At 49.0% G+C, this 14,128-nt stretch overlaps 6 protein-coding genes across 6 annotated transcripts; 3 read left to right on the top strand and 3 right to left on the bottom strand.

Annotated features, from left to right (window-relative positions):
- Nucleotides 1-314: 314 nt before the first annotated feature.
- Nucleotides 315-3,026, top strand: F9C07_8319 (TATA element modulatory factor 1 TATA binding-domain-containing protein; the record flags this gene model as incomplete). The annotated part of the gene is made up of 3 exons (XM_041294076.1): nt 315-462; nt 523-2,018; nt 2,085-3,026. The coding sequence occupies 3 exons, from the start codon at nt 315-317 to the stop codon at nt 3,024-3,026; spliced, it is 2,586 nt and encodes an 861-aa protein (XP_041149359.1).
- Nucleotides 3,027-3,145: 119 nt separating this feature from the next.
- On the bottom strand, nt 3,146-4,390 carry F9C07_2286052 (proteasome regulatory particle subunit). The gene is made up of 6 exons (XM_041294093.2): nt 4,250-4,390; nt 4,171-4,196; nt 3,937-4,065; nt 3,726-3,848; nt 3,335-3,664; nt 3,146-3,279 (listed from the first exon to the last, which is right to left on the bottom strand). Exons 1-6 carry the CDS (start codon nt 4,305-4,307, stop codon nt 3,229-3,231), a joined length of 717 nt encoding a protein of 238 aa, XP_041149360.1. The 5' UTR covers nt 4,308-4,390; the 3' UTR covers nt 3,146-3,228.
- Nucleotides 4,391-6,336, top strand: F9C07_2286051 (pleiotropic regulator 1). Its single transcript, XM_041286899.2, has one exon. It carries the CDS (start codon nt 4,739-4,741, stop codon nt 6,095-6,097), a length of 1,359 nt encoding a protein of 452 aa, XP_041149361.1. The 5' UTR covers nt 4,391-4,738; the 3' UTR covers nt 6,098-6,336.
- Nucleotides 6,337-9,797, bottom strand: F9C07_2223489 (origin recognition complex, subunit 1; the record flags this gene model as incomplete). The annotated part of the gene is made up of 6 exons (XM_041294094.2): nt 6,337-7,980; nt 8,041-8,171; nt 8,227-9,210; nt 9,244-9,286; nt 9,399-9,446; nt 9,697-9,797. 6 exons carry the CDS (start codon nt 9,795-9,797, stop codon nt 6,513-6,515), a joined length of 2,775 nt encoding a protein of 924 aa, XP_041149362.2. The 3' UTR covers nt 6,337-6,512.
- A 225-nt stretch (nt 9,798-10,022) lies between these two features.
- Nucleotides 10,023-13,754, top strand: F9C07_2168598 (uncharacterized protein). Its single transcript, XM_071509340.1, has 7 exons — nt 10,023-10,354; nt 10,414-10,644; nt 10,700-10,930; nt 10,988-11,571; nt 11,624-11,914; nt 11,965-13,313; nt 13,374-13,754. The coding sequence occupies exons 2-6, from the start codon at nt 10,504-10,506 to the stop codon at nt 12,677-12,679; spliced, it is 1,962 nt and encodes a 653-aa protein (XP_071367741.1). The 5' UTR covers nt 10,023-10,354; nt 10,414-10,503; the 3' UTR covers nt 12,680-13,313; nt 13,374-13,754.
- Nucleotides 12,614-13,928, bottom strand: F9C07_8314 (putative prefoldin subunit 5). The gene is made up of 4 exons (XM_071511759.1): nt 13,732-13,928; nt 13,374-13,660; nt 13,196-13,313; nt 12,614-13,112 (listed from the first exon to the last, which is right to left on the bottom strand). Exons 1-4 carry the CDS (start codon nt 13,775-13,777, stop codon nt 13,045-13,047), a joined length of 519 nt encoding a protein of 172 aa, XP_071367740.1. The 5' UTR covers nt 13,778-13,928; the 3' UTR covers nt 12,614-13,044.
- Nucleotides 13,929-14,128: the final 200 nt, after the last annotated feature.

Here is a 14,128-nt window from a genome sequence, read left to right as displayed (position 1 = left end):
GTTGCACTCATCCTTGTCTGTTTCATGTCTCTTTATATCTTCTAGTCTAGTCTCTCGTCTCTCGTTTCGTTTTCAACCCCTCGTTCCCTATATAACTCCAACCCCCCACGCTCATTTTCCCCGCAGGAAAGTCAGGAATTATCGCTCAGCCTAGTTCCACATACTATACAGTGCGTGTGACAGCAGGCAAACATCAACCCACTTCATCATTTGCCAAAGACTGCCGCCTTTCATGCCAGGAAGCCAGTCGGACTTGCTGCTAGGAGTAGCTGATTCATGCCTCTGATTAAGACACCTCCGACCGCATTATCATAATGGCGCAACAAAAATGGAAGGTTGGATCCTTCCTGCAGCAAGCTGTCGCCGGCGTTGAATCGAAGTTGGATATGATCCTGGCCGATGAGGAGCAGCGCCAACAGATACAGCCAAAGCAAAATACGGCGACGAAGAATCAGCCTGGAAGTATGGCTTTCCCGAATTGATTGGAGCTAAATATATTCCGTCGCATACTAACAGGTCTAGATCTTTCGCGAAGTTCATCAAATGCGCGGAAGAATGATCGCCTTCAGGAGCGTCTGGCTCGCGCTGTTGTCAAATCTAATACCAATGCTAATTCCGCTTCCCAATCCTCAAGTCGAGTCCCCTCTCCCGTCACCAGTCCGGTCACGAGTAATGGCGCGCGGTCGAGCATGGATATTGAATCGAACCTTGGACGTAGCAGCCTCAATCTCGAAGAAAGTGCCCAAAACGTCGCTCCTGCCGATGAACTTTCGTCGATTGCAGCCTCCAGAACAAGTCATGACAGCAGCTCACCACGGAACTCGAAAGACATTGTCCCCTCGCGCGCATCGAATGAGGATTCCGAGTCGCAAAAGGCTAACTCAGAAAAGAGCACCGAAGTTGTACAAGAAAATGGCGTTGAACCTGAGCTACAGGAAACCGAAGCTGACAAACCACACTCATCTGAGGACCTTGCCCAGGACGCTGCGAATGGTCCGAGTGATATCATCGAGCCCTCCTCCACCGATGTGGACAAGACTATCGCACAGTTACAGGCAGAACACAAGGCAGCCGAGTCACGTTGGCAAGCGGAAATGTACGAACATATTGAGCGAATTGACGCATTGCAATCGAAATTGAAGTACTTGACCAAGGAAGCTGCCGAGTCCGCCAAGAAAGCGGCCGCGGCGGAAGCACCTGGAAGTATGGAGAGACAACTCCGGGAGAAGGACGAGAAAATAGCACTGTTATTCGAAGAAGGACAGAAACTTTCGAAATCTGAGATGGACCACCGCACGGCAATCAAGAAACTTCGGCAGCAGTTGGCGGAGAATACGAAAGTTCAAACTGAAAATCACAAGAGAACAGAAAAGCTGGAAAGAGATCTAGCCAACGCTGAGGCCAGGGCTAAGCGGGCTGAAGCTGCCGAAAAACGAGCCAATGAATCACTGACGTCTCAGTCAAAAAGCTCGCGAGATCTTGAAACAGTCACAGCGGAGCGAGATGCATTGAGCCAAACAGTTCAGGAATTGAAGGGCCAACTTGCCAGAGCAGTTGCGCGAGCTGAGGCAGCTGAAGCCAAAGCCCAGTCTGACGCGCTAGAGCAGGAAAAGCGCCATGCGGCCAAGTTGGAAGAAGAACTGGCAAGCATCAAGGCCGAGCGTGATGAAAGTGAGGAAAGCTTGAAGACAGAGATACGCGATCTGAAGAGTACCATTGAGCAAGAGAAGGAAAGGGCACGAGTACTGGAGGTCGAACTAAAGAACGAGCAATCTGTATTGGAAAGCAAGATGGAGTCTCTTCGCTCCAGAGCGGAAGAAGCTTCATCTGGGGTAGCTGGCGATGCCCAAGCGAAGCTTCTACGCCAAATCGAGACATTGCAGACGCAGTATGCTGTTGCCAGTGAAAATTGGCAGGCGTTGGAGGGTTCTCTACTTGCGCGCTTAGCCAACGTAGAGAAAGAACGAGACGAAGCCGCACGCCGAGAGGGAGACCTGCGACGGAAAGTTCGGGAAGCGGTATGAATGACCGTGCTAACTCATTGTTTTTTTCGTGAGCAAACAGAGGCTAATCTATACGTACAGAACCTCAAAGCTAAAAGGGCCGAGGAGGACCTCGAAGAAGCAAAAGAGGTCGAGCATGATCTTGAAAGCAAACTCGAGGAACGCATGCAGGAGTTGCAAAAACTCGAGCAGAAACTTCAAAAAGCTACGGACGATTTAGTCTCGGCACAGAAAGACTTCGACGAACAGAAGAAAGTGTGCGATGCAACATGGGCACAGAAGCTGGAGGAAGAACGAGTGAAATGGCGCGAGCAGGTTGTGCCCCCTGCCATCTTCACCCAACAACAACGTACCGAGTCACCAGTAGCCTACAGTCGCAGGCCGAGTACCCTGGAGCCTGTAGGTTCTTTCAGTGACTTGCGATCAAGTCGCCGGTCTTCGACTCTTCCCATGACGTCGCCAGAGGTAGGCACACCAACACGACAGAACTCATTCCCAACATCTACGTCCGCTCTCCTTTCACCTCCAGCGAACAGCGCATCCTTCTCGCAATTTACGGACACCCCATCAATCTCTTTCGAACCAGACGAGTACTCTGCCCGGCCGCGCACGCCATCTGCTTTTGGCGGAGCGCTGACCCAAAACTCCCGGGGAATCAACGACATTATTTCGGAATCCACTGTTGGCGCCGGTCCATCGGTCCAGTTGGTGGAGCGCATGAGTGCGACGGTTCGCCGATTGGAAAGTGAACGAGCGGCCACGAAAGATGAGCTTGCTCGTATTGTAAGCCAACGCGATGAAGCCCGGCAACAAGTTGTGGACTTGATGCGGGAATCTGAGGAGAAAAGGACAGTCGACGCCCGTGTCCAAGAACTAGAGAAGCGACATGCAGAGCTAGAGGAGCGTTACGAGACTACTCTTGAGCTGCTGGGTGAAAAGAGTGAGCAAGTGGAAGAGCTCCAGGCCGATATTGCCGAAGTCAAGAAAATCTACCGCGAGCTGGTGGATAGTACCATGAAATGAGAGCCTATAGACAACTCCTGAAAGATAATCCTTTTTACTTCTGTACATAGTATTTTGTCTGGACGTTCGATACCGATTAGACGATGTTATGCGAAACAGGACTTTTCAGAAAAGAATATAATATCTCTTCTAATTGCTAATATTAGACCATTATAATAAGCTATGGAAGGCTCTGGGTATTCATAATCATGTTACACGTCTCTTAGATTTCTATACCCTCCATTTCTGCAGTTTGCCGAATATATGTTCGAACCTTGACGAGGTTAGTGCCTAAAGGATGGTTTACGGAGAAAGAATGAACTACTTACACTTGTATCCGGCGCCATGTCAATAGCCAAATTGCCATCGGCGTCCTTCTTATCCGTTTCAGCACCAGCCTTAAGCAGAGTGATCGCAGCTTCACCGTGGCCCTCGGAGATTGCATGGTGCAGAGCAGTCAGACCGTCCATATCCGTGGCATTGACGGGGCTCTTCCCGTCTTGAAGAAGAACCTTGATTATAGGTGAGGATCCGATAGCTGCGGCGCGATGAAGTGCTAATTGCCCGCGCTTATCTTTAACTCTGGCGCTGCATTTATTGGCTATTAAGGTACGAACGGTGGAAAGGTTGGCTTTGGAGGTTGCGAAGTGGAGAGCATTCTGGAGATGGGATTACAGTTAGTGAACTGACAAAGACCTGGTTAATTGAGATTAGACAGACCTGTCCAGAGTTACTCTTGGCATTTACGTCTGCGCCCTTTTTCAAGAGTAGGTCGATGATGGGATCTCCTTCGGCGTTCTTTAGACTGGCTGCGATCATCAATGGGGTCCAGCCTGAACCGTCCTGTGATACAAAGTAAGTGATTGATCGCAAATGACCCAGGTTACATCTGTGTTTATAGCAATCCCAGTAAGTAAGAGCCGGACACTACCTCGACATCTGGATCGAAGTGCTTCGTGGCCACCAGTAGCTCCACGATAGGAAGCCGATTATATGCTACGGCCCAGTGGATGGGGAGACGCTCATCGTCATCCTTGACATTGGCAAGCTTCGGATTTGCCTGTTAAACCTGAAAGTAAGCATCCATGATATACTCCGGCAAGCGCGACTGCCCTGACTATAAAAGGGAGATAGACAGCTCCAGATGATGCGGGGCAGCACTTACGTTTAGAAGTGACTCGGCCACCTGAGCTATCAACTATTGGTAAGTATCATAATTTTATAGACTACCAAGTTGCGCTTACTCCTTCCCTCTCGAGCGGCCTCATGTAGAGGAAATTTGGCGTCGTGTTGAGGGTCCATGACGATGTGCTATAGAATTTATAGATGCGGGTCAGAGAGCTGCTCATGATAAGATCGGAGCTATTGGCGGAGGGGAGCTTTGCCGTTGACACCTGTGGCATGCCTTACAGCCTCAGGCAGATACTATGTAGCTCTCCGCCAAAAGTCAAAAAAGGAACCGCAACCAACACTTCGACTCGTCATCGCCAGTCTTTCTCTCCTCCACCGATACTCGCCACCAGTTCGCGCTTGTCGTCCAATCGCTCAATAATAGATTTTGAATGAGGCAGTAATTTGCTGCTATCGACAACTGACCGTCAGAACCCCTTTGCCCGGGGTTCCAGACGCGAACGACACGTTCTTTTCGCCGCCTACCACCTCGCTGTAGGCGATCCAAATAAGCCATAAGTCGCTTTACGATCCCAATATACGATCTCAGAATTTCCACGAATATGGACGTTATTCCGTCGACTACGCCCGAAGAGGCCGTGCGCAGATCCGCGAAGAGGACTGCTGAACTTTTCGGCGCGGATTATCTTATGGTCACACCCTCGACTGGAGATGGATCGATTGGTGTTTCTTACAGACGGAAAGTGGAATATGAACATGTGAAGGAACTCCCACCAGTGCTAGCAGAGAAGCAAGCCAAGGCAGCGGCCGGGCGCACGAAGCGTCCCAAAATCCAAGCCCAGGCGAAGGCGCCCGTAGATGGCAGCGGCGCCTCAATGGCCCTGGTGAAGAAAGCTCAAGGCCCGGCTGCTGGTGGCCTTGGTAATGAGGATCAACCCAGGAGCCTGATCCAGCGACCCTCCGCGACACGACAACAGAGACCCGACTGGCACGCACCATGGAAACTGATGAGAGTTATTTCTGGACATTTGGGATGGGTGCGAAGTCTGGCGGTGGAGCCGAATAACGAGTGGTTTGCTAGTGGTGCTGGTGACCGGACGATAAAAATTTGGAATCTGGCGACTGGTGCTCTGCGTCTGACCCTTACAGGCCACATTTCCACCGTTCGCGGTCTGGCTGTGTCACCCCGGCATCCGTATCTTTTCTCGTGCGGAGAGGACAAGATGGTGAAATGTTGGGATCTAGAGACTAATAAGGTCATTCGTCACTACCATGGTCATCTAAGTGGTGTATATACGCTTGCTCTACACCCTCGCCTCGATCTGCTGGTCACTGGTGGTCGAGACGGCGTTGCCCGAGTCTGGGATATGCGAACGAGGAGTAACATCCACGTTTTGTCCGGCCATAAAGGAACTGTTGCCGATGTCAAGTGTCAGGAAGCTGATCCACAAATAATTACTGGTTCCCTGGACGCCACCGTTCGTCTGTGGGATCTTGCAGCTGGAAAGTCAATGGGTGTCCTAACTCACCACAAGAAAGGTGTCCGAAACCTTGCTATCCACCCCCGGGAATTCACATTTGCTAGTGCCAGCACAGGAAGCATCAAGCAATGGAAGTGTCCAGAGGGTGACTTCATGCAAAACTTCGAGGGTCATAATGCTGTCATTAACTCTCTCGCCGTGAACGAAGACAACGTTCTCTTCTCCGGTGGTGACAACGGTTCCATGTCTTTCTGGGACTGGAAGACCGGATACCGTTTCCAGTCGATCGATACCATGGCTCAACCCGGTTCGCTCGATGCAGAGGCAGGCATCATGGCCTCAACTTTCGACCGGACCGGCCTGCGTCTGATCACTGGTGAGGCAGATAAGACCATCAAGGTATGGAAGCCGGATGATGAGGCTACACCTGAGTCGCATCCGGTGACTTGGGCTCCCACTCTTGGCAGACAGAGATATTAGGTTGGTGGTGTTGTTGGCCGTCTGTCATGTTTATACCCTTCATTGGTCTGGATCTGATATAAGAATCGGGCATGTTCACTTCACGCACTTACGGAGTTTAGCGTTCGAGATGTACTGTTTGTTATCTGTGACTAGTACTGGGATTCGGTAGGGTTTATAAAAGGATTTTTCTCTTGTTGTATCTTATTAAGCTTGAAACATTCCGAAACTTGCTTGATTTACGCTGTTAAACTTATTCATCTTCGGGACTTGTAGTCGATAATTCGCTTGACGTACAAGTGGGTATCATTATTCGATTAATAAATGACTTTGTAGAATACATGGCCCAAACAACGAGGACATCGGACACGGAAGTTGTACATTCAAGAGGTGCAGGAGCTGTTGGTCTGGAAGACCGTCTTGCTCATACAACAGGTTACTGATCCGTGCCCAGTCCTAACCCCTTTGCTTCTATATCTTCACGGAACGCAGCCCTTACATCTTCGGCTGCCACCCTCAACCTAACCTTGCCGCTCCTGTCTCCTCTGCTAGGAATGGCAGCACTTCCCAGGGGTCCTTTCGTTGCTGGTCCGTGCTCGAGGGCAAGAACTCCAGAATTCATCAGTTCCATAGCCGCAAAGCCGAGAGCACGCACGCGAGCACCGCTGCCACCACTGAGTAGGTACTCTTTGATACCTGCACCAGCCGCGCCAGCAACTGCAACTGCAGCGTCTGCAATTCGCTTCGCTTCGTCAAGCACATCCCCAAAGGTTGATTCAGTGATCCCAGTTCTCTTCACACGGGCCAACAGAGCGGCAAGGAAAAGCTTCGCGGAGAGCGGGAGACAGCGTAGGGATTGCTGGAGCGGGGTTGAGGTTGCTTCTTGGATGGCTTGTTTGATAGTGGCGATAGTGACACGCCCTTGTCTCTGTGGCGGTTGAGCTTTTGGAGGCGCGGACTGCCTGTTGGTTGATCTCTCCTTTCTCGCAGGAGTCTTGCTGGGTGTTGGTGGCATGGATTCAGTATCATCTGCGTTGCCATCTTCTAGAATCGGTTCCAGTTTTGCTGCCTCGCTGGCCTGTTCGGCAATTTCTACTGCTCGGCGGCAGATATCTAATGCGCGTCGAGCGTCACCGCTGACAGCAGCTACCTTTCGGCTTGCAAATTGGATGGCGTCTGCATCGACTATGTTTCCTGGGATGTTGGCCAGGCGGGTGCTTATGATTTCCATGAGGTCGGTGTGTTTGTAGCCGGGGAATGTGATACGAGTAAGACCCAGACGACTGGATATCTTGTTGCTTAGTGTTCGCTCAGGCAGATCCATAGTGTTTGCGACGGCAAGCACAATGAGGCGGGAATGGCGAAGGGCAGGCCAGTTAAAGAAATTGTACATCACAGACTGGTTTTTAGTAACCAGTTGGTCAAGTTCATCCATAAGAACGACGCATGAGACACGCCGAGGTGATGGATGTGAAAATTCCCTCTCGAGTAAATCAAGTGCATGGGAAGGGGACACCCTGTCGCCCTTCAAGGCTTCCCAAAGCAATGAGTAGGACTGATGTGGATCGGTCACTTTCATACCATTAATCTCCACGAAAATGAAGTCGTCCATCTCTTCTGCCAGTACGGCTGCGTTCAACTGTGCGACTACCTCACGGACTGTTGCCGTTTTGCCAGTTCCAGGTGTACCCGAGATATATATGCAAGTTCCGGTTCCTTCCATGATAGCAGCGCTGAGATGATTGTACACGGTGTCGAATTCTGCCTTCCGGCACGGTAATGAAGTAGGGACCGTAGAGACATGTAGGAGAGTCCGTGCCTGGCGATATGGAGAAGCGAAATGGGATGGAGAAAGTATACGAGTGCCCAACGGTGTAAATTCGAGGGGTTTCTTGACAACAATTCTGTAAAACATGCCGTTAGCACCAGGACTGCCTATATCTAGTTGGATATATGTCACAAACCTCTTATGTGTTGGGGTGGTCAGAGCTTTTTGACGTCGTGACTGTGGCGTGGCATTCGTGGCTAATTTCTGCTTCTTCCTTGGTGTCACAGGTTGAAAGTCGTCATCTTCTTTATCCTTGGTATCAACATACTGTTTCCAAGTGTCAGAATGTTTAAACCTTCGAGCAAAGTCGGTTGGATCTCACATCATCATCACCCTGCTTTCGCTTCTTGGCCTTTTTCAAGCCATCCTTGATCATAGCAATCAGATCGAAGATCCTATCCTCCCGATAGACATCTTCCCAGACAAATTCCTCGGTGTATCTCCCTTGAAGTTGATTCACACCTCTACGGCAGACAATGCATTTATTGTAATCTGACAATTGTTCCTTTCCTTTCGGCGGAGCCCCATTCGGATATTTGGCGAAAAAAACATCCTTGGACATTACCGTCGCTTTACCGTTAATTGATGTAATTGGATTGACGTTGAAGTCGGCCGTTAGATACTGCTCATTAGGCAAAGCGTCTGCTCGTCTCTTGTTCCTTGTCGACATGAATTCGTCTGGTGAAGCAAACCACATGATGTTGGCGGACTTGATCGTCTCACCCTCCGCTTCATCCTCTTCCTCCATGAATTCCGTGATGATACCCACCCAATCTTTACCTGGCTCCGGGGATTTGAGCAGCACGACCTGACCCAATTTGCATTCAAACGAACCCATCCGGGCTCCAATAATTGGTCGACGGTTCTTTGCGTTAGCCCGGGAGGTGCGCCTTCGATTTGACCTTGGTGTGTCTTCTGGGGCGTCCGTCACAGTGTCCTCCTTGTTCTCAGCAGTATCGACCGCATATATCCATTCCCACGGAAGATCCTCATCACCAAGTTCGTCGTCAGAATCATCGCGAACAAGACCTCCTTTGGTCATCCATTGCTGGGCCTGCTTGCGCGCACTACGCCTGCGAGTCTCCAGAGTATCATTCTCATCTGCAGCGTCTATAGCCATTTTCTTTCGAAGAAATGGGCAAATTAGCTGCTGGCGGAAGGGATGGTCTGCGGCAATTGAACAGCAAACAAAAGAAGGTTGAAAATGGATCCACAACGCGTCCAAAGGCGCGCAGTCCACTTTACCCCATTTCGGGTTTAGCGCCCCATTGCTCCGTCCCTGTCCAATCAGAAGTCTCAACACGATCTATATAATCTTAGCCTTAGGTAGGTATAGTACATAGTACAAAGAAGTAGCATACAAGGGCAATCGGCCTGAATTTCTTATTTCGTCTCCAAGGTAGTACATTTAAAACATATAATCGAGATAACTTTGAACCATCCAGAAAAACTGATCAATATATCCGTGAGTAGTAGTATACAGTTTCAAACAACACTGAATGCCGTGAGCCATCCTCGTTTGGCACCAACGCCACCAGCCGGCTGTTTCAGAGGCAACAGTGTTGTTTTTGGTTGTAAACATGCTGGTGAGGTTCTTGATGCAGGTCACAGGACTCTCACCCCGTGACTAGGCACTTTCCATATTCATCATCAGCTAGTGTTCTTTCACTTTCGCCCTCATTCCCCTATCATACTCTGAACAAAGAATCCTGTGTCATTTACTTCCACTCCAGAACTATTAAATCAATCTAGCTATCAGGCGTTTCTCTCTTCTCTGTTATCTATTACTCACCCAACTCTCATCAGCTTACTCTCTGCTTCTGCTCGCCCTTTGAAGCTATCGCTGTCGGAGAGCTTCAACTCTGTTGCGAGTTTCTCCTTGGTAAAAGACATGGAGTGAGTTCTCTATTCTAGCTCATCTCTATACACCTCACCTGAAACAACTAGTAGTTCTCATCCCGTTTATGCTTTGTATGCTAACACCGTTGCAGTCATGAAACCGCGGGAGCTAGAGGTAAGGCATATCTCCATCAGTAAGAAGCACAAGACAATTCATATCCCTTACTACCCTAAACGCTACTAAAATTAACTGTTCATTGACTGGTCAATGCTCCATATAGAATGGTTGCTACCTGGTTACGGGCGACCCACATCGAAAAGCCGTGGAGAAACCACTCGAGCAGCGACAGGTCAGGCTCGCATAACATTATCTAAAGGAAGTACCCGGAATGAGACAGAAACACAGAAGAAGCCGCAGGTATCATATACTGAAGTTACCGCTGCTCCTATAACCAACAACACTGGGCGTGCTAGAGGTGCACCGAGAGCAACAAGGGGGCGTGTGCAGGCTAGACGGGCATACTCCAACACCGCAGCCTCACGCCAATCTAGCAATCTTCTCCGTGATTCACCTGCAAAATCAAATTGGAGAGCTGGTAGTGAGCCTTCTGGTAAGCTCTCTCTAGTTTAGGATGCCAACAGGCTAACACAACCCTGGGTTATACTAAAGGGATTTTCAAATTGCCTGCCTCTTTTGGCAGTTTCAAGTACGAGTAAGCACCTTCAGCTCGCTTTTATCTATGAAAACGCTCACTATTATATGGTGTATAGGTTCTTCGGGGTAGCAAGATCAACGCTTTCAGCAAAATCCACTGCAGCCACCCAAGGTCGTCATGAAGTCTTCGAGGATATCAGCAGGAGAACAGGTGCATATGTGAAACCTCCATCTTATACTGACAAGGTAGGCCATTTAGCAGTCTAATATCAGACAACGATTGTGTGCTCATTCACTGCAGGTTATTCAGCTATGGGGTAAACCACAAGACGTGGCTTCGGCCATAGAAATAATTGAAAGGCTTCTTGCCAAATGCAATAGTTTTCAACCCGCACACAAAAAGGCAGAATGGGCTAAAATCAATGCCTATTCTGCAAACAAAGTAATGGGCGTTGAGTTAAAGGAAAGACGTGAGAATATGCTGCTTCTCCTGAGGAAAGAACCCGAATCGCCTTCAGACTTTCCAGAACAGGTCAGTATATCAAGATATAAACTATTATTTGCTTTTCTAATAGATCTATTATCCAAGCTTTTTTTCTTGTGGCCGAGCGATGGTCCATCAATCAAGGAATCTCTTGGAGAACAACTCGAGGCTCTTGATATAATTCGAGCGAAATTTGGCTGTCACCTCTACCTCCCGAAGAATGCCCCTGACTATATATGTGCTCTTGGTCCCAATCATGATACGATGAGGCAGATCGCACAGCTTCTTAGGACCAAGTGGAGTGAGACTGTTGCCAATAGCCACGTTAGGTCGAAGGTCTACATTTCAGAGCCTCCCAAAATCCTGAGAGACAAGATTGTCGTGGAAAATAATACCTTCTTTGCGAAGGCCTTTCTTCATGGAAAGGTGGTGAAGAGCCTTCAGTCGGAGCAGTGGCAGAATCGACGTACTTTGATACAGACAAAGAACAAGGCACACATCTCGAGTGCCCTTTCAAGATCCTTGCGAGGTGTCTCCTTTGTCCGTGGGCACTTGCGCATGCGTGTCAACCTTGGTTCGTTTGTGCTTGATGAGTATCGCATGCCCAAGAACGAAAAAGCTGGGTATAGTTTTGAGGAGTTCAGAGAGATGCTATTGCATGAACAAACAAAAGGCCGCTTGATTCCAGGGTATGGACTCCCTATTATTTATTTGTCCTAGGCATTAATATCATATGAGCAGGTTACCTGTCAGTCAGGATGAGCTCCTGGCTAGATGTTTCATGTCTACCGATCTTCTCGAGCCTTACGAAAGTACATCCTGTTCGCTGAAAAATGCCGAGCCTGCATATTCTGTGAACTTCGAATTCCTGGGTTCGAATAATGCTCTACTTCGACTTGAAGCGGAATTTGCTAGAAGCCCCGGAGCGCAGGAGTTTGAAGTAACTCAACGCCGATGGCTTAGGCCTCGCAAAAGCGGCCAGTCAAGCGACAGAAGGCCACCCCTCCAGATTGGTGTCATTGATTTCGAAAGGTAGGTATTTCGTATCTTTCGTCGGTTTAAACTAACTGAGTCCTTGTTAGAGCCGACTGGCAACTTGAAATCAAATCCCTGGAGTTCTACGAGACATCTTCCATCGATGCTGCTTTGAAATCATTTTCGCACTCTATCGGTTTCCGACGCTCTACAACCATAGGTGACATTTCTGCAAAGCCTGAGAGAAAAGTCGTCTTTCCGAGTTCAGCTCCGGTATCTAGGTTTGTGGAAAAGACCGCCATCCGGTATAGGCTAAAAAGCACCAAGTACATATTAGAAATAGCAAGGTACGATGAATACAGCCGATTAAAGACGGATGCTTCTCAAGGACAAGCACCAGCACCAGCTTTAGTGACGGGTGAGATCTGTGATGTCCCATCCACTTCCTGGGGAGCATCTATATTTGATTCCAACTGGGATAACTTGATGGGAGAGCAAGCCAACCTGTCAGTTGGACATTCCGCACGGCACAGCCCAGAGCTTCACACTTTCTTCCCTCCGAAGACAATATCAGATTCGAATGACAAGAACGAAGGCTTCTGGGAGTTTATTAGCCTAGTGAAGCGAGTAGCGGAAGTTCTAAGCCCAGCACAGCCCCGTTCCAGCTTAGAGAATACTGCCAGGAAAATACAGCTGAGCACCGAGTCATCGATGGTTCCCACTGCAACCAAAAGCCAGCCACCCTCAAATGAATCCTCGCCCAAGCTTGACGTAAAGGGTCTTGCTGGAATGTTGGACGCCGACCTTGGCACTCTATTCTAAACAGATGAAGTTGATCTTTATGAGAGGACTAGTTGGTAACTCACAAAAGCGACCAACAATGCCATAGCTCAAAGTCTAGGGTGCAGGGCCATTCTGCTTGTGCTTTGTTGCGATCTTCCCATCATTGTGCGGGCTCGATGTCTCGTCGAACATGTATGTTTCAACGTGTCTTACATCTCGGCGGAAGCCTTGGAGCGTGCGGTGTTTCTCAGCCGGCAAAACAGGAGCTTACATGCGAAACGGTTGATGATTTGCCATTGCCAACACTTACTGTAACAAATACCATTCCTCTATTATTTCTGTTGACTATTTTACCCTGACCAATCACTGGATGATCGGACGCCTCTGCGAGCGTCTGGCAGGTTCTAACCACCGCCCGCAGCGGCAGCAGCAGAGGATGGGGCGCCTTCGCTAAGCAACTTTTGTCTCAGAGCTGGTAATAGTTAGCTTATAGTACGCATTCGCAGATTGAGTGCGGGCCAGTTAGAGAATGGTATGGCATTATATTCGACTTACCCTCCTCGAAGAGTCTTTGCTGGGAGCTCTTCGTCTGTACAATCTTTTCCAACTCTGTGAGATTCGTCTCTAGACTCTTGATTTTGTCCTCATAAAACTCAATCGCCTTTTTCGTAGTCTGCCCAGAGATAGATCATCAGCTTTCGAACTAGCCCTTATAAAGAGGACATAGACTCACCTTCTCAACATAGAATCCCGTTCCAACATCCACAAGCACCTTCTCCCGGTCGGCCAGCTTACCCTTGACATACAACGAGCTCGTCAAAGGCACCAAGATATCATCCCTCCCATCCGTGCCCCTCTTCTCAGATCCGACAACACCCTCATTAATCGACCGCACACAATCCCTAAACTTCGACTGCGCCGCGCGCAACTTAGCATGCGACGACGTCAAATGCTCCAATTCCGACGAAAGACGAGTCTGCAGCGCCCGCAGTTGCGGCACAGAAAGCGAGTTGATATTAACTACCGATTCATTTCATCATTAGCTAGGCAGCCCCAGGTCTAACCAGCCATATATGAGAAGTTCGCCGTACCTGAGCCCGGAGGAGCATCCGATGCGGGGGAGTCTTGAGGGGCCATTTTAATTTATGCAATGGCGCTTGTTTTCACTTTCCCGTTTCCTTGTTTTCGGATGATACTGTGTAAACCCGAGTTATGTATATGTGGAAAAGTTGACCTTGGTTGGAATATCAACGGTGCGAGGGATTGGGTTATTTCCTCGTCCGTTGGTTGATATCATTTGGCTGTGATTTGGGAATTGATTATGCCCGCGACGGGCGAGAGCAGGTTGCCCTTTTGGGTATGGTCGTTAATTAGATTATTAATTGTGCGGGATCCTACTATGTTGATTAGTCAGGCTTGGGCTTTTTTATGCTTAGTTTGGACTAAATAGAAGTGGGTAGGATGGAGGTCTTCATGTTTTCATTATTT

This window comes from Aspergillus flavus, chromosome 6 (genome assembly GCF_009017415.1).
Source record: "Aspergillus flavus chromosome 6, complete sequence".
Lineage (NCBI taxonomy): Eukaryota > Fungi > Ascomycota > Eurotiomycetes > Eurotiales > Aspergillaceae > Aspergillus > Aspergillus flavus.
This window is presented reverse-complemented; position numbering and strand designations above follow the sequence as displayed.

Coding starts and splice junctions, on each gene's coding strand:
- F9C07_2286052 (XM_041294093.2), bottom strand. CDS start 4,307: ATGGACCCTCAACACGACGCCAAATTTCCTCTACATGAGGCCGCTCGA. Junction 4,197..4,249: donor GGCCGCTCGAGAGGGAAGGA/GTAAGCGCAACT, acceptor AATAGTTGATAG/CTCAGGTGGCCGAGTCACTT. Junction 3,665..3,725: donor CCAAGAGTAACTCTGGACAG/GTCTGTCTAATC, acceptor TCCCATCTCCAG/AATGCTCTCCACTTCGCAAC.
- F9C07_2286051 (XM_041286899.2), top strand. CDS start 4,739: ATGGACGTTATTCCGTCGACTACGCCCGAAGAGGCCGTGCGCAGATCC.
- F9C07_8314 (XM_071511759.1), bottom strand. CDS start 13,777: ATGGCCCCTCAAGACTCCCCCGCATCGGATGCTCCTCCGGGCTCAG. Junction 13,661..13,731: donor GGATGCTCCTCCGGGCTCAG/GTACGGCGAACT, acceptor ATGAATCGGTAG/TTAATATCAACTCGCTTTCT. Junction 13,314..13,373: donor CGGGATTCTATGTTGAGAAG/GTGAGTCTATGT, acceptor ATCTCTGGGCAG/ACTACGAAAAAGGCGATTGA.
- F9C07_2168598 (XM_071509340.1), top strand. CDS start 10,504: ATGGTGTATAGGTTCTTCGGGGTAGCAAGATCAACGCTTTCAGCAAAA. Junction 11,572..11,623: donor AAAGGCCGCTTGATTCCAGG/GTATGGACTCCC, acceptor TCATATGAGCAG/GTTACCTGTCAGTCAGGATG. Junction 11,915..11,964: donor GGTGTCATTGATTTCGAAAG/GTAGGTATTTCG, acceptor AGTCCTTGTTAG/AGCCGACTGGCAACTTGAAA.